The following is a 26,515-nucleotide window of genomic DNA, read 5'->3' on the forward strand; positions in this document are numbered from 1 at the left end:
TTACAGGGGCTGCCTGCAAAATAACATTTGGACTTCCTAAGGAAATACCACTGAAATACACTTAGCGCTGCTTGATATCTCTCTGGGGAAAGAAAAAATAATAATAAGTAAATCCAGCAGAGTAAAGCCAAAGTCTACAAAGCAAAAATGAGTGTGGTCCTCCTCGGGATGATGTGGTGTCTCTGATGGGGTCTTGTCTTTGGCAAAGCGCTTCGCGGTTCCCCTGGTCCCAGAAGTGGCAGGGCAGGAAATGACAAGAGCCGTTTCACAAGCTGTTCCTCACGAGCACAGCTTCTGACATGCCACTTTCACTGACTCTATTCATTCAATTGTATTTATGGAGCACTTACTGTGTGCAGAGCACTGTCATCCGGGCACACCATTTTCACAAGCTCTGGTTCACCCATCCCACCATTTTCACAAGCAACCCCATCTTCATAACATCATTGCAGCAGCACACTTTCTCCATAAGACGTTCCAAGCAGCTCGCCTGCCCTTTCACACGGCACACCCACACCATTCCCATAAGTCATTTTGCCCTCGGCATATGAACTACAGACCTGTGAAATGGGAATCTGGACCACTTGAAGGTCAGAACTCCTGCCTCCTCCTTAAAAGTAATTCAGACGCAAATCGCTTTTACATAGGAAAGTTGGAAATGCTCCCCAAACAGCCTGATAATCATTAAGCTCTCATGATCACACAGTTGGGGTTCTGGCTATTTGGAGGAGGCAGAACGGATAGATATGATATACGGTACATACCTACATTCACATTTGACAGACTTTCACTCTCCACATCTTCAAAGTCTTATTAAAATCACATCTCCTCCAAAAGGTGGGCCTTGTCTGACTAAGCTCTCATTTCTTCTACTTCCTCCCTTTTCTCTGTCACCTTTGCAGTTGGATTTGTATCCTTTAAGCACTTGATATTCATTCCGCCCTCAGACCCACGGCACTGATGTACATATTTTAATATTGGTCTCCCCCTCTACATGGTAAATTCCCTGTGGTGAGGGGATATCTACCAACTCTATTACACTGTACTCTCCTAAGCGCTTAGAACAGCATTTAGAAGCACTCAAAAATATGACTGATTAAATCCCACCAGCTCTGCATTCCAACTCTCTTTTGGCATATGTGCCTTCAATCAATCAATCAATCAGTCCACCTTTGGCATGTAACGAACACCTCCTGAAAGCAGCGTGGCTCAGTGGAAAGAGCCTGGGCTTGGGAGCCAGAGGTTGTGGGTTCCAATCCCGGCTCCTCCACTTGTCAGCTGTTTGACTTGGGGCAAGTCACTTAACTTCTCTGCGCCTCAGTTACCTCATCTGTAAAATGGGGATTAAGACTGTGAGCCCCATGTGGGACAACCTGATCACCTTGTATCCCCCCAGCACTTAGAACAGTGCTTTGCACATAGTAGGTGCTTAACAAATGCCATCATTATTATTATTATTATTACTGATTGCAAAGCTCTTCACTAAGCACTTGGGAGAATAACACTACAGGTAAAATTCATGGTCCCTGGCCTGAGGGGTGTTCATATATATATATATATATGTGTGTGTGTGTTGCGTGGAAGGGGGATTTCAATCTCATGGTCAAAAGGTAACCCTCTCCCCTGATTATTCGTAGATTGTGAGCTCCTTAGGAGCCAGTGAATTGATCTATAAACAGTCCTTTGCAAAATAAATACTCTTGCTACAGCTACTACGAACTTAGACACAAGAGGAGCAAGAGGAAAAACAAAGATACAAAAAACAGAACTAGTATGTCAAGGTGAAATTGCTGAAGCAGTGACTGAGAATGTAGTTTTTTTACGTTATTTGTTAAGCATTTCCTATGTGCCAGGCACCGTACTGAATGCTGGGATTGATACACAGTAGTCAAGTTGGACATAGTTTCTGTCCCACATGGGGCTCACCATATTAATCCCCCTTTTACAGATGAGAAAACTGAGGCACAGAAACGTTGAGATCAGATCCCACTGCAGAAAAATGGCTGAGCTGGACTAGAACCTTCTGACTCCCAAGGCCATGTTGCATATATCATATGGCATATATTGTGTAGGTACATATATATAAACAATATATACATTATTAGAAGCAGCGTGGCTCAGTGGAAAGAGCCCGGGCTTGGGAGTCAAAGGTCATGGGTTCTAATCCCTGCTCTGCCACTTATCAGATGCGTGACATTGGGCAAGTCACTTATCTTCTCTGTGCCTCAGTTCCCTCATCTGTAAAATGGGGATTAAGACTGTGAGCCCCATGTGGGACAACCTGATTATCTTGTATCTATCCCAGTGCTTAGAACAGTGCTTGGCACATAGTAAGCACTTAACAAATGCCATTATTATCATTATTATTATTATATATAAAGAGAGAGAGAGATTATACACACTGGTATTTATGGGGAGGGTGTTTCAGTCAAGGGTAAAACCATTAGCAAAAGAGGTGACAGACAAGAGTTTTGAGAGTGAGATACCATTAAATGGTGTGACTACAGGGAGTGAACAGCTACAAGTTGGTGAGTAGAAGGGTGAAAAGAAACAAAATACAAGATGGAGAAAATTAATGGAAAGCCATTAACTCACTGATTGGGAGTTTCTGCTTGTTCCAGAGGAAAATTAGCTGACTGACAAAAAACAACACCCGCCATCCCCCCCTCGAAAAAAAAGAAACAGAAAATACTTCTAACAGACACAGATGATCTACACAATCTTAAATGTATGCGGAACCCTCATCAAAATTTAGTTTTTGCTATTTATCTTTAATTATCAGTGTGTGGAAGAACTCATTAATAGATCCATTATAAATAAAATTTACATGAGTAGGATGAAGGCCTGTGTAAAAAATTACAGCCTTTTAAACAAGCTTTCACTTCAATGAATGTGTGTTGCAACACTGAGGTGGGAACTGATTAAGGGTTAGAGTTATAGTCTATGTGTGTGTGTGAGTTTGTGTACATGCACACATATATCTTTTAGATGCTTATATATTCCCTCTAAGAACAAAACTCACTAGCAGATACTTTAAGTCAATGTGGCCCATAGATCAGGGTTTGAATTCTGGCAAGGTAATAAGCTAATTACTATTGATTCTTCTCAACTCCCAGCTGGTTCATGAATTGCGTTTGTTTGGGGTTTTTTTAATGATAAAAACAAAATCTCAAGGGTCAGCAGGGTCCCCCAGCCCGACTACTCTCCCAATTAATGAGAGGAAACATGATGTAATCTACCCTAATTTCCCCAAATATTTGGGGGAAGCAATGTTGGACCAGTTTTGCCCTAATTAAATCAAATAAGACGCATCATTTCTTTTTCAGTCTTGATCGCTCCTTGTGAGGTTTTAAACTGCTTCAGCGATCATCACAGATCCATCTATAAACAACCTGAGGAGAATGGATTCCTAACAAGCAGCAGGCCTTCATGGAGAGCAAGCCTGTCAGACTGATCTAATCCCCTAATGTGAAAGAGAGGTAGTGGGGGAAGGGGAGGGAAGTGGCAGATGTGATCGATTTTGACTTTAATTTTTCCCCACCTGACGGCAACGGCCTTTTGGCTGCTCCCAGAGCATGATTACCAGTGGATCGACAACAGCTGGGAGGAAGATTACATCGGGGGTGGGTCTGTAGAGGCAAAGCTTTGGGGGGCAAGAAGCGATTTTGCAGAAAAAGTCCACTCCTTACTTAAATCCAAATTGTAAACTTTGGGGAGGCAAGGACGGTGCTTTTCACTTCTGATCACTTCCAAAAGACCTAACTCATCTAGACTATGAACTCATTATGGGCAGGGAATATTGTAATATAATAATAATAATAATGGCATTTACTAAGCGCTTACTATGTGCAAAGCAGTGTTCTAAGCGCTGGGGGGGATACAAGGTGATCAGGTTGTCCCACGTGGGGCTCACAGTCTTAATCCCCATTTTACAGATGAGGGAACTGAGGTCCAGAGAAGTGAAGTGACTTGCCCAGAGTCACACAGCTGACAATTGGCAGAGCTGGGATTTGAACCCATGACCTCTGACTCCAAAGCCCGGGCTCTTTGCACTGAGCCACGCTGCTTCTCTCCCATGAGCTTAATACAGTGCTCTGCACACAATAAGTGCTCAGTTGGGAAGCAGCATGGCCTAGCAAGTAAAGCTCAGGTCTGGAAGCCAGAGGGACTTGGGTTCTAATCCCTGTTCCACCATTTGTTTGCTGTGGGACCTTGGGCAAGTCACTTCACTTCTCTGTGCCTCATTTACCTCATCTGCAAAATGCAGATTAAGATTGTGAGCCCTGTGTGGGACAGGAACTGTGTTCAAACTGATTAACTTGCATCTACCCCAGCACTTAGTGCAATGCCTGGCACAGAGTAAGTGCTTAACAAATAGCATTAAAAAAATTGATTTATTGATTGATTGCCTGACTCATGCATGATACTCTGATTCACAGAAACAACTGAAACCAACAAAGACCACCAAAATAATAGACAGCACTTCCAGACTGCGACCCCCGACCCTCTCTCCAGCTGATGCCCAGGGAGGCATCATGGCTTTCAGATTGTCACTCTTTTAGACTGTGAGCCCACTGTTGGGTAGGGACTGTCTCTATATGTTGCCAATTTGTACTTCCCAAGCGCTTAGTACAGTGCTCTGCACATAGTAAGTGCTCAATAAATACGATTGATGATGATCACGGCCCCTCATGGAACCCAGCAAAGCAGGTTGGCAGCAGAAGGAAGGGAGAAGTGCTCAGTTCTCCCAGACAATATTGGAACCTGCTGGGTTATGGCTTTTCCCATCTTTAAAGTCCTCCTGAAATGACATCTCCAGCAGGAACCCTTCCACAAACATATTAGTTTATTTATTTTCCCTCTTTGTTAAGAACTAAGTGCTGGGGTAGATACAAGATACCCACTTAGTCCCACAAAGAGCTCACAGTATTCATCCCCATTTTACAGATGAGACACCAAGAAGGTCAAAGAGGCACACAGAAGGTCACTCAACACACAAGACAGAAGGACCTGGGTTCTAATTCTGGGATCCGCCACTTGTCAGCTGTGTGACCTTTGGCAAGTCACTTCATTCAGTCAGTCATATTTATTGAGAGCTTACTGTCTGCAGAGCACTGTACTAAGCGCTTGGGAAGTACAAGTCGGCAACATATAGAGACGGTCCCTACCCAACAACGGGCTCACAGTCACTTCTCTGGGCCTCAGTTACTTCATCTGGAAAATGGGGATTGAGACTGTGAGTCCCACATGGGACAGGGCCTATACCCAATTTGATTACTTTTATCTATCCCAGCACTTGGGACAGTGGCTGGCATATAGGAAGTGCTTAGCAAATACCACAATTATTGTCTTTAGGTCTGCTCCATCTAGAACAATCGATAGTTGCTTTTGCTGATTGTATTTATCTGCCTTGGGGCTTTCTAGAGCTGGTCTTGGGAAACTTGAGTAGAACTGGGGTTAGGAAGGGGTGCAAAAGGGGATGCGGGATGCCCCCAAAGGGCTGGGTTTAATAATAATAATAATGGCATTTATTAAGTGCTTACTATATGCAAAGCACTACTCAAAATGCTGGGGAGGTTACAAGGTGATCAGGTTGTCCCATGGGGGGGCTCACAGTCTGAATCCCCATTTTACAGATGAGGTAACTAAGGCACAGAGAAGTTAAGTGACTTGCCCAAAGTCACACAGCTGACAACTGGTGGAGCCAGGATTTGAACCCCTGACCTCTGACTCCAAAGCCCAGGCTCTTTCCACTGAGCCACGCTGCTTGGAAGGGTTGAGACTCCGACCTCCTCACCCTTTCCTTTATATACCTCCTCTACTCCCCCCTCTCCCCACCTGCCATCTCACCCAGAGACCAACACTTCCTGGGACAAGAGCACTGGGCACTGTGCTAAGCGCTTGGGAGAGTCCGAAATAACAGAGTTGGCAGACACGTTCCCTGCCCACAGTGAGCTTACAGTCTAAAGGTTTTCCCAGCATTCCTCCAGAGCTGCCTTCTGATGTGCTCCACCAGAGGTGGTAAGTTTGGGGAGCCGGTGAAGTCGGCATCAGGAACAGACGGAGTCATCTGCTAGACTTTCAGCTCCTGGAGGGTGGGGATTTTGTCTACTAACTCTATTGTCCTCTCTCAAGCTCTTATGATAGTGTTCTGCTCACACAAGGGTCTCAGTCGATACCACTGCCTGACTGATTTCCCTTCTCACTCTCCTGAGATTGGCTACCAAGAAGTAGCTAAGGTAGCCCCAATGATGGCCACCGAAATGGCGGCTGACAAAACGGTGGCCAACAAAATGATGCCTGCCCTGGCAGCCCTCACAACCCAGTGGGGAGGGAACATGTCTACCAACTCTGTTATAGTATACTCTCCCAAGAGCTAAGTACAGTTCTCTGCACACAGTAAGTGCTCAATAGGTATGGTTGAGGTACCTAACCTCTGCAAGAGCAGCCTGGAGAGGGAGGGTGGGAAGTCCTTCTCTGGAAGTCCTGAAGTGCTTGTAAAATTCTCTTGTCTGAAGGGTGAGGAGTTGAATTAAGTCCCCTTCAACCCTAACCTTTTATGGAAATAATCTTGTAAAAAGTCCACACTTTCCCTTACCCCCGCGCCCCCCTCCCCCCCCCCCGACCCCGGCATGGCTTCTTGACACCTGCTCAAACATCTCTTGGGAGGAAATGAGGAAAATCAATGGCCTAGAAAGGGTACTCATGGGGGAGGCCTTCAACTTCTTCACTCTGGGAGTCTTGGACTCTATTTGTCTTTGTTGTAAAACGGCATGAATTGTGCTTCCTCCAAAGCAGAATGCTAAGCATCTCCTATGACAAGCTGACCCTCACTTTCTGTGGGGGCAGGAACAGGGACTAGAGAGATAAGACTCACCCTGTTACCTGCCCCAGGCCCCCCACCAGATACTCAGTGGACTTCCCAGACCAGGTTGATTTTAATGGAGTGGAGCCCGTTAAAAAAAAGAAAAGAAAAAAATCTCCCTTTGCTTTTGCAAATAACCCTGTGACCCTCAAAGCCTCCATTCCAGAAACAAAACAACAAACCGGCGGATCTACTGGGGGATGACTATATTTCTGATTTGACAGCTACAATTATAATCGTTCAGGCATCTATTTCCCACAAACTCTCCACAGCCATAACCTTTGGTGATTAATTACAAAGCTCCAGGAGCAATAGTACACAGACTAATTTCCTAAAACAATAAAAGACAGAATTTCTCATTTGGAGCTAAATGAAACACGAACAGGTTGTTATTCATGCTGAAATCGACTTGCGGGCTCATGTTGCAGCCATTACAGGAGCTATTAAACACAACCTCGAATCAAAGAAACCCTAGGTCCTCCTCTAGAAGGACAAAACGTGGTTCTCTTCTAAAGGGTCTTTGCATCGTTTCCATTTACTTTTCTATTTTTTGTGGCTTTGGGGTTGCTAAAAGCAACTTCCATTTCCCTTTCCCCTGGCTTCTCCCGTCAGGGGTACTCCTCAAGAGTTATTTGAAAATCCAAGGTGAAAACCAATTTTCAAAGCAGCAGTAAGTTTACCCTAAAGAGAGTTTTGGCGGGGGAGTTGATAGGGGGTGATTCAATTTTCCTGATCTCTGTAAGCAAGTCTGACTTTTACCCTTAATAATAATGGTATTTGTTAAGCGCTGACTATGTGCAAAGAACTGTACTATCTGCACTTGGCTCTCTCTCCTTCCTCCTTCTCTCTTTCTCTCGTCCTCTCCATTCTTCCATCCCGGGAATCCTTCCCATCCCAAATTGGCCTGTGTGCTATCTCTTCAGGAACAGAGAAGCAGCACAGCGTAGTGGTTAGAGCCTAGGCCTGGGATCAGAAGATCATGGATTGTAATCCCGGCTCTGCCGCTTACGTGCCACGTGACGTGGGGCAAGTAACTTCACTCCTCTGTGCCTCAGTTACCTCATCTGTAAAATGGGGATCGAGACTATGAGCCCAACATGGTACAGACTGTGAGCCCACTGTTGGGTAGGGACCGTCTCTATATGTTGCCAACTTGTACTTCCCAAGCACTCAGTACAGTGCTCTGCACACAGTAAGCGCTCAATAAATACGATTGAATGAATGAATACAGGGACTGTGTCCAACCTGATTTGCTTGTATTCGTTCATTAATAATAATAATAATGGCATTTATTAAGCACTTACTATGTGCAAAGCACTATTCTAAGCACCGGGGAGGTTACAAGGTGATGAGGTTGTCCCATGGGGGGCTCACAGTCTTAATCCCCATTTTACAGTGAGGTAACTGAGGCCCAGGGAAGTGAAGTGACTTGCCCAGAGTCACACAGCTGACAAGTGGTGGAGCCAGGATTTGAACCCACGACCTCTGACTCCAAATCCCGGGCTCCTTCCACTGAGCCACGCTGCTTCTCAGTACAGTTCCTGTCACGTAATGAGTGCTTAAGAAATACCATAATTATTATCATTATTATTATTATTATTATTCTGTAAAACACCCCATTTCTTTTCAAGGTTTTCCCTCGGCATCTTGATCCCTCTGGGTTGCATGGTTGGGGTTTGGGGGTATCCAGAGGTTCCTGCCTTCTAGGAGCATTTTACGTCTCAATGCTTTTCCCTGACAACGTAGAGGTCAGCAGGTCCACAGAGACCAGAGCTTGACTCCATATAAAGTCAGGGCATAGGGCGGGTCATCGGCAGGAATTCCTGGAGGAAATGGTCAAGAGTCAACCAGATGGGGAGGGAAGAGGAAACGAGGCATTCGGGGAATCAGAACACAAAGCCTTTTCCCTCTCCTCCTCCCCATCCCCGCCCCCCGCCCTACCTCCTTTCCCTCCCCGCAGCAACTGTATATATGTTTGTACAGATTTATTACTCTATTTATTTTACTTCTACTATTCTATTTTGTTAATTATGTGCATCTAGCTTTCATTCTATTTGGACGATTTTGACACCAGTTTACAAGTTTTATTTTGTTGTCTGTCTCCCCCTTCTAGATTGTGAGCCCGCTGTTGGGTAGGGACCGTCTCTATATGTTGCCGACTTGTACTTCCCAAGCACTTAGTACAGTGCTCTGCACACAGTAAGTGTTCAATAAATCCGATTGACTGAATGGTAATGATATTATCAAGTTCCTGTTTGGTGAGTATACAATCCCATTAGGCGTCAAACCTCTTCGAGCAGAGAAAGTAGCTACTAACTCTGCTGTACTCTCCCAAGGGTTTAACACAGTTTTCTGCATGCAGTAGGCGCCCAATAAGTACTATTCACTGCCTCAGTGCATTGGACTAGGGGATTGGGAAGTACAAAATCAAGAAGGGACACGTTCTCTGCCCAAGGGGATCTCTTGCATTTAACAAGGCGCTCGGTGAGTTTTAAGAGGAACGAGATTAGAGAAGCAGCATGGATCAGTGGAAAGAGCCCGGGCTTTGGAGTCAGACAGAGGTCATGAGTTCAAATCCCGCCTCTGCCACTTAGCTGTGGGACTTAGGGCAAGTCACTTCACTTCTCTGGGTCTCAGTTCCCTCATCTGTAAAATGGGGATTAAGACTGTGAGCCCCACGTGGGACAACCCGATCACCCTGTATCCCCCAGTGCTTAGAACAGCGCTTTGCACATAGTAAGCGCTTAAATACCATCATCATCATCATCATCATGTGCTTACATACTGATGTTCACAGAGCTGAAAGGAACAGGGCAAGTCTTTGCTCTGATGTTCAGGGAACATTTCCAATTTATCTCCTGAGTGATTGGTATCTCGTGATAACCGATCTATCCCTCATTAGTGAAAAGGGCAAAAATTCAAAGGAAATAAATTGTAATTGTTACTGTGAATCATAGATATCATTGTATCTATTATACAAGAAGCTGGAGAGAATTAAATACTTGGGATAGTACAGTAATAATAATAATAATAATGGCATTTTTAAGCACTTACTATGTGCAAAGCACTGTTCTAAGCACTGAGTAGAGCTAAACTATACTATTATTGGCCATCTAAGAGCTTACGGTCTAGAAGCAAAGAGAAATCTAAGAGAAGCAGCGTGGCTTAGTGGTAAGAACATGGGCTTGGGAGTTAGAGGTCATGGGTTCTAATCCCTGCTCCCTTACATGTCAGCTGTGTGACTTTGGGCAAGTCACTTAACTTTTCTGTGCCTCAGTTCCCTCATCTGTAAAATGGGGATTAAGACTGCAAGCCCCACGTGGGACAACCTGATTACCTTGTATCTACCCCAGTGCTTAGAACAGTGCTTGGCACATAGTAAGCACTTAACAAATACCAACATTATTATTAGTAGCAATGGCAGATGCTAAAATGAATTGCAGACAGGAGGAAGCAATAGAATATAAGGATAGGTCCGTCCATGTTACCGAGGCTGGGAAGAAGGGGAGTGAATAACCAATAGCTTAGGTGGTATGGAAGTGCTGAAGTGGAAGATGGGTGAGAAATAAAGTGGGGAGATGAGAGATTAATCAGGGAAAACATCCTGGAGGAGATGTGATTTCAGAAGGGTTTTGAAGATAGGAAGAGGGGAGAGAGAGCTGTAGATATTGGGGAGGGTATGACCAAGAGGCCGTTGTTGATGGGAAAGATAGGAACCAAGACAGGTTGGCTTTAAAGACAAGAATGTGGTCAGTAATAATAAGAATAAGAATAATAATAATAACAGTGGTATTTGTTAAGCATTCACTATGTGCCAGGCACTGTACTAAGCTCTGGGCTTGATACAAGTGAATCGGGTTGGACACAGTCCATGTCCCACATGGGGATCACAGTCTTAATTGTCATTTTACATATGAGGTAATTGAGACGAAGAGAAGTTAATCAATCAGTCGTATTTATTGAGCACTTACTGTGTGCAGAGCACTGTACTAAGCGCTTGGGAAGTACAAGTTGGCAACATATAGAGACAGTCCTTACCCAACAGTGGGCTCACAGTCTAGAAGGGGTAGACAGAGAACAAAACCAAACATATTAACAAAATAAAATAAATAGAATAGATATGTACAAGTAAAATAAATAACTTGGCCAAGTCAAAAGGACCTGGTTCTAAAATCTGCCACGTGTTTGTCCTTGGGCAAGTCACTTCACTTCTCTGGCCCTCAGGTGGGAGCTCATTCATTCAAACATTCGTTCAATCGTATTTATGAAGCATTTACTGTGTGCAGAGCACTGTATTAAGTGCTTGGGAGAGTACAATACAGCAATAAAAAGTGACAATCCCTGCCCACAATGAACTCATAGTCTTGGGGGGGGGTGAGGGGGGGGGGAGACCTACGTCAATACAAATAAACAGACATCAATATAAATAAATAAAATTGTTGATAAGTATATAAGTGCTGTGGGGCAGGGAGGGGGGGAAGAGCAAAGGGAGCAAGTCAGGACGATGCAGAAGGGAGTGGGAGATGAGGAAAAGCGGAGCTTAGCCTAGGAAGGCCTCTTGGAAGAGATGTGTTGTCAATAAGGCTCTGAAGGGAGGGAGAGTCATTGTCTGTCAGTTTTGAGGAGGGAGGACGTTCCAGGGAGGGAATATCACTGTTTATTGTTGTATTGTACTTTTCCAACCACTTAGTACAGTGCTCTGCACACAGTAAGTGCTCAATAAATACGACTGAATGGATGAAAGAAGACCGGACCATACTGATGACAGTGCCCTAATCTTGAACGCAGCTTTCTTCTGCATCACTAAGGAGCCCCCTGCCCTGAGAAGACTTAATTGGGAAGTAGCCCTCGTGGTGAGGATGGAGGAATCTTCCTGGAGCCCCCCATTGCACCCCCGCTGTCTGCTGTGTGACCTTCAGCAAGTCATTTAACTTCTCTGTGCCTCAGTTATCTCATCTGTAAAATGGGGATTGAGACTGTGCCCATCCTGATTTGCTTGTATCCACCCTGGTGCTTAGTACAGTCCCGGCACACAGTAAGTCCTTAACAAATATAATAAAATGAATAATAATTATTAGCAGAGCGCTCTGCTAGGCCATTCTAAGTATTGGGTGTCCCTCATCCATTCAGTCTGCAAAACATCAAAAACATTAGCCAAGGCTGCAGGCCCGACTCCCTCCACTAGCCTTCCTGGCCCTGGGGATGCAGAATAATAATAATAATATTAATGATAATATTATTATTATTGTGGTATGTATTTAGCTCTTACTCTGAGCCAAGTCCTGTACTAAGCACTGAAGTAGATACAAGCAAATTGGGGTGGACAAAGTACCTGTCCCATGTGGGTCCAACAGTCTCCACCCTCATTTTACAGATGAGGGAACTGAGGCCCAGAGAAGTGAAGTAGCTTGTCCTAGGTCATACAGCAGAAAGTGGCAGAGCTGGAATTAGAACCCATGACCTTCTGAGTCCGAGGCCTGTGCTCTGTCCACCACAAGATGCTGCTTCACTGCATGCTGCAGGGCGTGCGGGGCTTGCCTGTGCCATCGAGGCCAGGATCAGGCTCTCGGGCAACCACAGGAGCGGCTGCCTGGCCGAACCGACAAGATGGCAAACGTGGGGACAGGGTGAACTCGGGTCCCGTGGTCAGTTCCGCTCCATTACCTGCGTTGGAATTGAGCTCTTCATTTTCAGATTCGGTCCCGTTCTGGCTCCCGCCGCCGTGGAGACTGTTCATGGCCATGAGTTTCATCTTCTGCAATTTCATGGCCTCCGCCATGGCCGCCGCCGTCAGACCTGCGAGCAGAACAGACAAAGCGGAGGCGGGGGGTGAGACCGAGGGCAAGGCCCGAGGAGGCCGGGCCTCCCTTCCCCGACAGCCATCCTCATCCTACAGGAGTTGGGGCAGCAGGGAGCAGAGGAGGGGGTCAAACCTAGAGAGGCAAAGGGGTTTGTAGAAAAGCAGAGTGGCTTAGTGGAAAAAGCCCAGCTTTGGGAGTCAGAGGACCTGAGTTCTAATCCCGCTCCGACACTCGTCTGCTGTGTGACCTTGGGCAAGCCGTTTGACTTCTCTGTGCCTCAGTTACCTCATCTGGAAAATGGGGATTAAGACTGTGACCCCCATGTGGGACAGCCTGATTACCTTATATCTTCCCGGCACTTAGAACATTCATTCATTCATTCAGTCGTATTTATTGAGCACTTACTGTGTGCAGAGCACTGTACTAAGCGCTTGGGAAGTACAAATTGGCAACATATAGAGACGGTCCCTACCCAATAGAAGAGTGCTTGGCATATAGTGCGTACCAAATACTATAATTATTATTATAATTATTGAAAGACTTTTCCCTCTAATTTAAAGTAGCACGGACACAGCCCCTGGGATGGTTTCCCGTTCATCTTCCAAAGGGCTGTGTGAAAGGGCAACGGGCGCTGCATACACATTGGCCGCTTCAGTTCCAAAGTCAACACAAGCCCCCGAGAAGAAAGGGAGCAGAATCCAACCTCTGGCTCCACGCCCAGGAAGTCAGTCAAGTGGCTAAATCCAAGCGGGCGGATTGGGTTTCTCCGGGCCGGGCGGCCCTCACCCCTGGCTCACCACTCCGCCTCAAGCCATGACCCCGGCCCTCGGATGGAAAACAGCTGCTCCCCAGAGGCCCGGCAGAGTTCGGACTGGCTCTCCAGAAGGGCTGGGCCGCTGCCCATTAAGAGGCCTGTGAAACATTTACCATACGCTAAGCCCTGAGGTAGATCAATCAATCGTATTTATTGAGCACTTACTGTGTGCAGATCACTGTACTAAGTGCTTAGGAAGTACAAGATGGCAACATAGAGAGACAGTCCCTACCCAACAGTGGGCTCACAGTCTCGAAATGTGAACATACACCATCCCTGTCTCACGGTCTACCCCATCTCCGTTTCACCGATGAGGAAACTGAGTCCCAGAGGGATGGCGTGACTGCCCGAGGTCACCCAGCAGGCCAGTGGCAGAAGAGAAGAGAACCTGGGCTTCCTGATTTCATCATCATCGTCATCATCATCAATCGCATTTATTGAGCGCTTACTGTGTGCAGAGCAATGTACTAAGCACTTGGGAAGTACAAATTGGCAACATATAGAGACAGTCCCTACGCAACAGTGGGCTCACAGTCTAAAAGGGGGAGACAAAACCAAACATACTAACAAAATAAAATAGAATAGATATGTACAAGTAAAATAAATAAATAGAGTAATAAATATGTACAAACATATATACATATATACAGGTGCTGTGGGGAAGGGAAGGAGGTAGAATGGGGGGGATGGAGAGGGGGACGAGGGGGAGAGGAAGGAAGGGGCTCAGGGAGGATTTCCAGGGCCCTGCTCTCTCTAAATGCAACTCGAGCTTGTGTAGGACAGGGTCTCTGTTCAACCTCATAATGATGATGATTATGGCATTTGTTAAGCGCTTACTATGTGCAAAGCACTGTTCTAAGTACTGAAGCACTGTTCTAACCTTGTAGCGTGGCCTAATGGAAAGAGCCCGGGCCTGGGAATCAGAGAACCTGGGTTCTAATCCCAGCTCTGTCATGTATCTGCTGGGTAAATCATTTACCTCCTCTGTGCCTCAGTTTCCTCATTTCTAAAATGAGGATTCAATATCTGTTCTCCCTCCTACTTAGACTGTGAGCCCCAATCTGGACAGGGAATGTGTCCAACCTGATTAAACTTTAACTACACTAATAATAATAATGTTGATATTTGTTAAGCGCTTACTATGTGTCAAGCACTGTTCTAAGCCCTGCGGGGGATACAAAGTAATCAAGGTTGTCCCACGTGGGGCTCACAGTCTTAATCCCCGATTTACAGATGAGGAAACTGAGGCACAGAGAAGTTAATTGACTTGCCCCAAGTCACACAGCTGACAAGTGGTGGAACCAGGATTCAAACCCATGACCTCTGACTCCCAAGCCTGGGCTCTTTCCACTGAACCACACTGCTTCTCTACCAGAACCAGCACAGATGGAGAGGTTGGCATTCTGGAAGAGATGTGTCCATGGAGTCGCTTTAGGTCGGGGATAACTCCACAGCAAAAGACAAGACTCCAGAGCTTAGTACAGTGCTTGGCACATAGAGAAGCAGCATAGCTTAGTGGAAAGAGCACGGGCTTGGGAGTCAGAGGTCATGAGTTCTAATCCCAGCTCCGCCACTTGTCAGCTGTGTGACTTTGGGCAAGTCACTTCACTTCTCTGTGCCTCAGTTCCCTCATCTGTAAAATAGGAATTAGGACTGTGAGCCCCACGTGGGACAACCTGATTACCTTGTATCTACCCCAGTGCTTAGGACAGTGCTTGGCACATAGTAAGCGCTTAACAAATACTGTTATTATTATTATTATCAGCTCTAAAAAAGGCCACGATCATTGAGAAGCAGCATGACCTAATGGAAAGAGCCAGTTCTGAGAGTCAGAGGACCAGAGTTCTAAACCCAGCTCCAAAAACTGTCTGCTGTGTGACCTTGGAAGGTCACTTAACTTTTCTGTACCTCAGTTACCTCATCTGTAAAAAGGGGATTAAGACTGTCGGCCCCATGTGGTATATGGACTGTTCCCCACCTGCTTATCTTGTATCTACCCCAGGGCTTCTTACAGCACTTGGCACATCCCAGTGCTTAACAAATACCATCTGAAAAAACCACACCACTATTATTACAATTCCTTACATCCTAGATAGGAGCTGCCTATCTATCTACTGGTGTCTCTCTTCCTCCCTTCAAGGCCCTACTGAGAGCTCACCTCCTCCAGGAGGCCTTCCCAGACTGAGCCCCCTCCTTCCTCTCCCCCCTCGTCTCCCTCTCCATCCTCCCTGCCTTACCTCCTTCCCTTCGCCACAGCACCTGTATATATGTATATATGTTTGTACATATTTATTACTCTATTTATTTATTTTACTTGTACATATCTATTCTATTTATTTTATTTTGTTTATATGTTTGGTTTTGTTCTCTGTCTACCCCTTCTAGACTGTGAGCCCACTGTTGGATAGGGACTGTCTCTATATGTTGCCAACTTGTACTTCCCAAGCGCTTAGTACAGTGCTCTGCACACAGTAAGTGCTCAATAAATACTTACTGTACTTCAAGGCCCTACTAGTACTTACTGTACTCAAATACTTCAAGGCCCTACTGAGAGCTCACCTCCTCCAGGAGGCCTTCCCAGACTGAGCCCCTTCCTTCCTCTCCCCCTCGTCCCCCTCTCCATCCCCCATCTTACCTCCTTCCCTTCCCCACAGCACCTGTATATATATATATATATACATATATATATATATATATGCTTGTACATATTTATTACTCTATTTATTTATTTTACTTGTACATATCTATTCTATTTATTTTATTTTGTTAGTTGTTTGGTTTTGTTCTCTGTCTCCCCCTTTTAGACTGTTAGCCCACTGTTGGGTAGGGACTGTCTCTGTATGTTGCCAACTTGTACTTCCCAAGGGCTTAGTACAGTGCTCTGCACACAGTACACAGTAAGTGCTCAATAAATACGATTGATTGATTGATTGGTATCAAAAAGCCCAAAGCCAAGAGGGAAAAAAAAAAGTAAAACACATGGTATTCATTTGAAAAACAACCTGATTCAAGATTCAGTGAGTTCACCATTGTGGCCACACCTAGGTAGATGAATGCAAAGCCAAGGGGGTGGAAGAAGACAGTCACATCTCCTCCAGGAGATCTTCCCTGATTAATGCCCGGTTTCCTCACTCTATTTCCCCCACAACTACCACCTCAGCATTTCCTCCTATTCCCCCTTCCCCCGCAGAAGCACCTATCTTTGTACACTTTCCCTTACCTGGAATTTAATATGTTTTCATTAATATGTTTAATATGTTTTGTTTTGTTTTGTTAATATGTTTTGTTTTGTTGTCTGTCTCCCCCTTCTAGACTGTGAGCCCGCTGTTGGGTAGGGACCGTCTCTATATGTTGCCAACTTGTCCTTCCCAAGTGCTCTGCACACAGTAAGCACTCAATAAATACAATTGAATGAACGAATGAATGAATTTAATAATAATTGTTATCATTATTTAATAATAATAATTACAATTATTGAGTGTTTCCTCCATGTCAAGCACTATACTAAGTGCTGGAGTAGATACATGATAATCAGAGTCCCTGTCCTACATGGGACGCACAGTCCAAGTAGCTGAGTTTAGCTTTCAACCCTCCTGCTAGATTTTAAACTCAAAGAGGGTTAGGCTCATGTTTTATCTATTATATTATCCCAAGTGCTTAGTACAGTGCTCTGAACAGAATAAGCCTTCAGTAAATACTACTGATAGACGGGCTTGCACCGATATGTGACTCGTGTTCTACCAGAATAGTAAGCTCCATGTGGGACAACAACTGTGCCCAGTCCGATGATCTTGTACCTCCCCCAGCGCTTAGTACAGTGCTTGCCACAGAGGAAGCACTTAACAAATATGACATGTACCGTGAGGAGGAGGTCCCTTTGATGAGGCCTTTCCAAATCATGAAATAGAATGTGAGTTAGAGCAGTGCATGGAGTCTAAGGCCAATAGAGCGAAAAGAAGAGCAGTGAAAATCCCCAAAACTCTAGAGCCCAATGAAAGATGCTGAAATGCAGGTGATGGGCAGAGTGCCAAATGCTGCCATTTGGTGTTTTTATTTTTTCTAGACTTTTCCAGAGAATTCCTCACAGGTGCTCCCAGAAAAATCCCTACTCCCTGCCTGCCTTCTCTCCCAGCTTCCGAGGGCATCCCGAGAGACAGTGTCTTCTGGTGGAGGGACTTCTGCTTAGCACTGTCAGCACTGAGTGCTTTGTGTTTGGGGACAAAAAAAAGGAAAAATAAAATGGATCTGGGAAAGTTCCCAAATTTCACAGATGCCCTTCCAACTTGCGACTCATGAAAGGACACTGACTGTAGGAGTCATTGAAGGGACTACATTTTTCATGGTTGAGGGTGGGCCCTGTCTCTATCCAGGGAAATCTAATATCTCTAGGAAAGATAAAATAAAAATGAATGGTGTTTTCTCCCTGATGGGCCTGCATTTCCTAGGTTTTGTGCTCCATTAATCAATCGATGGTATTCATTGACCACTATGTGCAGAGCACTATACGAAGCGCTCGGGCGAGTACAATTAAACAGAATTGTTTCTTTATTTCTATTTATTGTGATGACTTGACACCTGTCCACATGTTTTGTTTTGTTGTCTGTCTCCCCCTTCTAGACTGTGAGCCCATTATTGAGTAGGGGCCGTCTCTATATGTTGCCAACTTGTACTTCCCAAGTGCTTAGTACAGTGCTCTGCACACAGTAAGCGCTCAATAAATACGATTGAATGAGTGAATTAGCAGACACGTTACCCTGCCCATAACGAGCTTACAGTCCTGCAAGGTGAGGAGAAACCTGCTTTGCACATAGTAAGTGTTTAACAAATGCTATTATTATTATTATTGTTATTATAAAATCTGGCCTTCATAGGAGACCCCAAGCTTCTCCACAGAACTGCTTTCTGTAAGACGGAGTAGCTTGGAAATAGTAGAAATACTATTTATTACTGTGCTCAAAGCCCTGTACTAAATGCGGTGGGAAAATATACATGATGGAAAATGATTAAAAATGTTTTTGTCCCCTTGTAAGCTCCTTGTGGGCAGGGAATATGCTTATCACCTCTGTTATATTGTACTCTCTCCCAGGGTTTAGTACAGTGCTCCCCGCCCAGTAAGTTCTCAATAAATATCATTGACTGATTGATCAATCTCCATTCAAATAGTTAAGACATCACCAGAAGAGCAAAATAAGTGCTACCCATTTGACAGCCTGGCAGCAACAAGAAAATGAGTAATAATAAGGATAATAATAAAAATAATGGCATTTATTAAGCACGACTTACTATTAATGATGGGATTCATTACGCACTTGCTGTGGGACAGTGCTAAGCACTAAAGACACAAGCTAATCAGTTCAGCCCCAGATTGAGAAGCAGCACGCTGCAGTGGTTCGAGCACGGGCCCGGGAATCAGTAGGGCCATGGGTTCTAATCCCAGCTCCGTCATTTGTCTGCTGTGTGACCTTGAGCAAGTCACTTCACTTCTCTGGCCCTCAGTTACCTCATGTGTAAAACGGGGATTGAGACTGTGAGCCTCAAATGGGACAGGGTCTGTGTGCAACTCTATTTGCCTGTACCCACCTCAGGGCTCAATACAGTGTCTGGCACATAGTAAGCACTTAACAAATACCATTATCTCTAGACTGTAAGTTCGTTGTGGGCAGGGAATAGCACCGTTTATTGTTGCATTGTACTTTCCCAAGCACTTAATACAGTGTTCTGCACACAAAAATGAATGAATCCTGTTCCTGTCCCGCACTGGACTCTATTACTCTATTTATTTATTTTACTTGTACATATCTATTCTATTTATTTTATTTCGTTAGTATGTTTGGTTTTGTTCTCTGTCTCCCCCTTTTAGACTGTGAGCCCACTGTTGGGTAGGGACTGTCTCTATATGTTGCCAACTTGTACTTCCCAAGCGCTTAGTACAGTGCTCTGGACACAGTAAGCGCTCAATAAATACGATTGATTGATTGACTCACGATCTTAAAAAGCCTCAGTCCCATTTTACAGATGAGGAAACTAAGACAGAGATTCCCAGTCCCACACCCTCTCCACTGGGACACACTGCCTTCCTGGGCCCAGATTTTCTACCCAGTCTGGAGTGAGACTTCCAATCCAGCGAAAGGAGGGATCAGTAACTGCCCTCCTTTTTAAGAAACCACTCCCCACCAAACACCTACATACATAAACACCCCTGCTTCTCCCTGCCCCCAGGGATCCAACACCCAATCTATCGATCAATGCTATTTATTGAGCACTTAAATATGTGCCGAGAAATCAATCAATCCATATTATTTATTGAGAGCTTAGTGCGTGCAGAGCACTGGACTGAACACTTGGGAAACAACAATACAACAGTTGCCAGACAAGATCCCAGCCCACCCAGAGCTTACATTTCACAGGGAGAGACAGGCATTAAAATAGATTAGGGATAGGGAAATCAGTAGGGTTAAGAATATTTATATAAGTGCTGTGGGGCTGGAGAGAGTATCCAACTGCTTAAGGGTTACCTAACCAAGAGGATGTGAATGTGTCTGTTATATTCTTCTCTCATGGGTGCTTAGTAATAATAATAATGGTATTTGGTAAGCGCTTACTATGTGCAAAGCACTGTTCTAAGCACTGGGGAGGTTACAAAGTGATCAGGTTGTCCCACTGGGAGCTCATAGTCTTAAAACACATTTTACAGATGAGGTAACTGAGTCACAGAGAAGTTCCTCTCCCCCTCCTGCCCCTCTCCATCCCCCCTGCCTTACCTCCTTCTCCTCCCCACAGCACCTGTATATATGTATATGTTTGTATGTATTTATTACTCTATATATTTATTTTATTTGTACATATTATTTATTCTATTTATTTTATTGTATTAATACGTTTTGTTTTGTTCTCTGTCTCCCCCTTCTAGACTGTGAGCCCACTGTTTGGTAGGGACCGTCTCTGTACGTTGCCAACTTGTACTTCCCAAGCACTTAGTACAGTGCTCTTCACACAGTAAGTGCTCAATAAATACGATTGAATGAATGAATGAATGAGAAGTAAAGTGACTTGCCCAAAGTCACACAGCTGACAGTTGGCAGAGCCGGGGTTTGAACCCATGACCTCTGAATCCAAACCCCGTGCTCTTTCCACTGAGCCACACTGCTTAGTACAGGGCTCTGCACCCGGTAAGTGCTCGACAAATGCAGTGATTTAATGATTGATAATAAATTAATTGATTGACTGATGCAGAGGACAGAGTAAATCAGATTTAGTCCGGGAAGGTCTCTCGGGAGAGATGTGATTTTAGGAGGGTTTTAAAGGTGGGGACAGTGATAGTCTGTCAGATAAGAAGCTGCTTCTCCTTCCCACCTTTTAGTCAGTCAATCATATTTATTGAGCGCTTACTGTGTGCAGAGCTCTGTAATAATAAAGATAGTAATAATAATGATGGTATTTGTTAAGCGCTTACTACGTGCCAAGTACTGTACTAAGCGCTGGGGTAGATACAAGGTAATCAGGTTGTCCCACGTGGGGCTCACAGTCCTAATCCCCATTTTTACAGATAAAAATAATGGCATTTATTAAGTGCTTACTATGTGCAAAGCACTGTTCTAAGCGCTGGGGAGGTTAGAAGGTGATCAAGTTGTCCCACGGGGGGCTCACAGTCCTAATCCCCATTTTTACAGATAAAAATAATGGCATTTATTAAGTGCTTACTATGTGCAAAGCACTGTTCTAAGCGCTGGGGAGGTTAGAAGGTGATCAGGTTGTCCCACGGGGGGCTCACAGTCCTAATCCCCATTTTTACAGATAAAAATAATGGCATTTATTAAGTGCTTACTATGTGCAAAGCACTGTTCTAAGCGCTGGGGAGGTTAGAAGGTGATCAGGTTGTCCCACGGGGGGCTCACAGTCCTAATCCCCATTTTTACAGATAAAAATAATGGCATTTATTAAGTGCTTACTATGTGCAAAGCACTGTTCTAAGCGCTGGGGAGGTTAGAAGGTGATCAGGTTGTCCCACGGGGGGGCTCACAGTCTTAATCCCCATTTTTACAGATGAGGTAACTTAGGCACAGAGAGGTTAAGTGGCTTGCCCGAGGTCACACTGGAGACAAGTGGAGGAGCTGGATTAGAATGCGTGACCTCTGAATCCCAAGCCCAGGCTCTTGCCACTAGGCCACACTGCTTTTTTAAATGTCTTGGAGAGTACGATATAATAATATAACAGATGCTTTCCTGCCCACAATGAGTTTACAGCCTAGAGAGGGAGATGGACATGAATATAAATAAATGAAATTACAGATATGTGCCTGAAATAATAATAAGAAATAATATTAATATTATTAATAATAATAAGAAAGGAGTGAGTCGGGGCAATGAAGAAGGGAATGGAATGACAGCAGTGGGAAGACTTCCCTCCTAACCATGCCTGAAATAATAATAATAATAATAATGGCATTTATTAAGCGCTTACTATGTGCAAAGCACTGTTCTAAGCGCTGGGGAGGTTACAAAGTGATCGGGTTGTCCCTCGGGGGGCTCACAGTCTTAGTCCCCATTTTACAGATGAGGTCACTGAGGCACAGAGAAGTTAAGTGACTTGCCCAAAGTCACACAGCTGACAACTGTCAGAGCTGGGAAAGTGAGATTCATGCCGGGAATATGGCTTGTAATGGACCTTCATTCTCAGGTGCTTTCTTGCTGCATCTGGTCTTGTGAGGAGTAGGTGTGTAATCATAACTATAGTTCAGTTTTCATACTAAAAAATACTCAGTAATTTTTATACCAAAACATCGCACCTTCCTGGGGGGTTTGAGGATTTCCCAGATTAATGGAGCTGGACAAAGAACCCACTAATGTTTCAATTTGAAATTAAATTAGTCATCAATAGTAATAATGATATTTGTTAGGTGCTTACTATGTGTCAAGCACTGGGGTAGAAACAGGATAATCAGATCACAATTCCTGTCCTGGGGGTGGGAGAATAGGCACTGAGTCCCCACTTTCCAGATGAGGATACTGAGGCAAAGAGAAGTTAAGTGACTTACTCAACATCAGGTGGCAAGTTACAGAGCCAGAATTGAAACCCAAGTCTCGTGACTCCAAATCCTGTGATCAATCCACTAGACCATTCTGTTTCTCCAACAGTATTTAACCAGACTTTATTCCTCTCCACTGTTCCTTTCTCCCCACCATTTTATTTTTCTTAAAGAATAATAAAGTGCTCAATACAGTGCTCTGGACACAGTAAGCACTCAATAAGGTGCATGGCTCAATGGAAAGAGCTCGGGCTTTGGAGTCAGAGGTCGTGGGTTCAAATCCTGGCTCCGCCAACTGTCAGCTGTGTGACTTTGGGCAAGTCACTTCACTTCTCTGGACCTCAGTCACCTCATCTCTAAAATGGGGATTAAGACTGTGAACCCCCCGTGGGACAACCTGATCACCTTGTAACCTCCCCGGTGCTTAGTAAAGTGCTTTACATATAGTAAATGCTTAATAAATGTCATTATTATTATTAATAACGACATTATTATTTAATTCAATAATTAATTAATTAATTTAATGATTGATTTAAAAATTATAATCATTATTGATAATAATAATAATAATAAATATGACAATGAATGAATGAACCCCCAAACTACCTAGAGTGCCAACTAACGACCCCACCTAAGGCAGGACAGTATGAATACTCTCATAATGCCTTGGCAATTTGATTTTCAGCTACTTGAGGGTGGGGAGAAGTCTTTTAATCCCATTGAATTACACCCAGAAGGTGCTCAAAAAATTCTATTGGGTGATGGATCATCTTTTTCATTATTTACTGTACTAAGCCATTAGGTACATACAATAAAACATTAGACAAAACCTCTGCCCTCAGGAGTTTACAATCAAATGGGGAGACAGGACAACCCAGACTGCACACCTACAAGGAGAATGACAGAGGAAAACTAAAAGCCCCAAATAAATTTATTCATTGATTGATTCAGTTGTATTTACTGAGCACTTCCTGTGTGCAGAGCACTGTACTGAGCACTTGGGAGAATACAATACAATAATAAACATACATTCCCTGTCCACAATGAGCTTACAGTCTAGAGGGGTGCCGGAGGTGGGGAGAAGAAATAAATAAATTACAGATAACAAACATAACTGTACATAAATGACAAGTCAATGAATGAATGATAATGATATTTGTTAAGCACCTACTATATGCCAGACACTGTACTAAGCTCTGGGGTGGACACGAACAAATCGGGTTGGACATAGTCCCTGTCCCGTGTGGGTCTCACATCTCAATCCCCATTTTCCAGATGAGGTCACTGAAGCACAGAAAATTTAAGTGACTTGCCCAAGGTCACACAGCAGACGAGTGGTGGAGCCGGGATTAGAACCCATGACCTTATGATTCCCTGGTCAGTGCTGTATCCACTATGCCATGCTGCTTCTCTACAAATGGAATAAGTGGAATGTTTGTCGAGATGGTATTAGAACCCAGGTCTCCTTTCATTTATTCATTCAATCGTATTTATTTAGTGCTTACTGTGTGCAGAGCACTGTACTAAGCGCTTGGAAAGAACAATTTGGCCAGATACAGACAATCCCTACTGAACAACAGGCTCACCGTCTAGAAGCAGGGAGACAGACACCAAAACAAAACAAGTAGGCATCCAAAGAGCAAAGTAAATAAATAGAATTATAGATTTAAACACACCTTCCTTTTCCCACTAGATGATACCTCTAGTGGATAAGTCAAACATTCATATTTATCGAGCAATTACTGTGTGCAGAACCTTGTAGAGAAGCAGCGTGGCTCAGGGGAAAGAGCCCGGGCTTTGGAGTCAGAGGTCACGAGTTCAAATCCCGGCTCCGCCAATTGTCAGCTGTGTGACTTTGGGCAAGTCACTTAACTTCTCCGTGCCTCAATTCCCTCATCTGTAAAATGGGGATTAAGACTGTGAGCCCCAAGTGGGACAACCTGATCACCTTGTTTCCCCCCAGTGCTTAGAACAGTGCTTTGCACATAGTAAGTGCTTAACAAATACCATTATTATTATTATTATATTATAATAATATTATTATTATATTATTGTACTAAGCAGTTGAGAGATTGCGCTACAGACACATTCCTTCTCCACAAGCAGGAAGAAGCTTAAAAGGGATCCTATACCAAGTCAGGTGATTTTCTAGTTCCCTAATTGCTTATACTGTGCCTATCCCTTCATATTAGTTTGAAAGCCAGTCTGTCAAAACTGTGAACAAGTAAATTAACTAAAGGGGAGCTATGAGTAATCAAATCTTGAGGTTTACTGTTAATTAAATGAAATGGTGAGTCAGTGCACTGCAATATGGTCTCATATTAAAACAAAGCATTTAATTAAATTAGCAGTCAAGGCATTGTAATTAATAATATTCCAAAGAAAAAGCCATTCAGCTCTGCCGGGTCGTCTCATTCCGGCGTTCGAGCTGTAGGAAGTGGTTTGTTCGCTATTGGTGTTGGATCCCGCTAGACTGGAAGCTTACTGTAGACAGGGAATGCGTCTACCAACTCTGTTGTGTTGTACTCTCCCTGCCCCGCCAATTGTCAGCTGTGTGACTTTGGGCAAGTCACTTAACTTCTCTGTGCCTCAGTTACCCCCATCTGTAAAATGGGGATTAAGACCATGAGCACCCTGCAGGACAACCTGATCACCTTGTAACCTCTCCAGTGTTTAGACTGTGAGCCCACTGTTGGGTAGGGACCGTCTCTATATGTTGCCAACTTGTACTTCCCAAGCCCTCAGTACAGTGCTCTGCACACAGTAAGCGCTCAATAAATACGATTGATGATGATGTTTAGAACAGTGCTTTGCACATAGTAAGTGCTTAATAAATGCCATTATTATTATTATTAGGCCAGTGCTGTGCACGCATTAAGCGCTTAGTAAATACCATTGATTGAGTGCTTGATTGAGGCTACTTTGGGTCAAGGGTGAGGTGCTAAAATGGGAACAAGGGGAAGCATGCGGTGGGGTGAAACTGATCGTGTGATGGGCCACAGTGGATCTAGGGGAAACGGTTCCGGAATTCCCTTGGACTTCCATTTTCGAACTCCTCTATCATTTCCTTTCCCAGAGAGATGGGGTTCTGGTTAACATCCAGGCCGCCAAGCAACCAATGGTATTTACTGAGCACTTAACTGTGTGCAGAGCACTGTGTTAAATGTTTGGGAGCATACAATATGATAGAGTTGATAGTCACAATCCCTGTTCTAGACTGTGAGCCCACTGTTGGGTAGGGACCATCTCTATATGTTGCCAACTTGGACTTCCCAAGCGCTTAGTACAGTGGTCTGCACACAGTAAGTGCTCAGTAAAAATGATTGATGATGATGATGTACTTCCCAAGAGCTTAGAACAGTGCTCCGCACACAGTAAGCGCTCAGTAAATACGTTTGAATGAATGAATGAATGAATACCCGGGAGAACGAATGGGAAAAAATATGAGTGCATATTCACACACACACACACACACACACACACACACTTTCTCTCTCTCTCTCTCTCTCTCTCTCTCTCTCTCTCTCTCTCTACAATGGAGAGAAGATGGGAGTCAGAAGGACCTGGCTTCACCACGTACCTGCTCTGTGACCTTGAGCAAGTCATTTCACTTCTCTGGGCTTCAGTTACCTCATTTGTAAATGGGGATTAAGACTGGGACAGGGACTGCGTCCAACCCAGTTAGGTTGTATTTACCTCAGTGCTGACAACATTGCCTGGAAAATAGTGCTTAATAAGTACCACAATCATGACTATTATTGTAATCACGTGGAAATAGCATGGGTTTGGGAATCAGAAGACCCAATTTCTAATCCCAGCTGTTCCAGTGGGTTGCGGTGTGACCCTGGGCAAGTCACATCACCAGGCTTCCATTTCCTCATCTATAAAATGGAAATAAGATAGCCCCTCTCCCTCCTTCTTAGAGTGGGCATCCCAGATGGTCCACACATTTTGTCAGACCCAATTGTTTTCCATCTGCCTCAGTGTTTGGCACAGTTTTTGACTAATA

At 44.3% G+C, this 26,515-nt stretch overlaps 1 protein-coding gene across 5 annotated transcripts in view; it reads right to left on the reverse strand.

The window, feature by feature from the left end:
- DACH2 (dachshund family transcription factor 2) overlaps positions 1-26,515 on the reverse strand; it is a 471,250-nt gene that overhangs the window by 154,601 nt on the left and 290,134 nt on the right. For all 5 annotated transcript variants that reach the window (XM_038747659.1, XM_038747658.1, XM_038747657.1 and 2 more), the window contains one exon: positions 12,530-12,661. In XM_038747659.1, the coding sequence (XP_038603587.1) occupies positions 12,530-12,661 (132 nt within the window). The remainder of the gene's footprint in view (positions 1-12,529; positions 12,662-26,515) is intronic.

Source organism: Tachyglossus aculeatus, chromosome 6 (genome assembly GCF_015852505.1).
Source record: "Tachyglossus aculeatus isolate mTacAcu1 chromosome 6, mTacAcu1.pri, whole genome shotgun sequence".
In the NCBI taxonomy this organism is placed as follows: domain Eukaryota; kingdom Metazoa; phylum Chordata; class Mammalia; order Monotremata; family Tachyglossidae; genus Tachyglossus; species Tachyglossus aculeatus.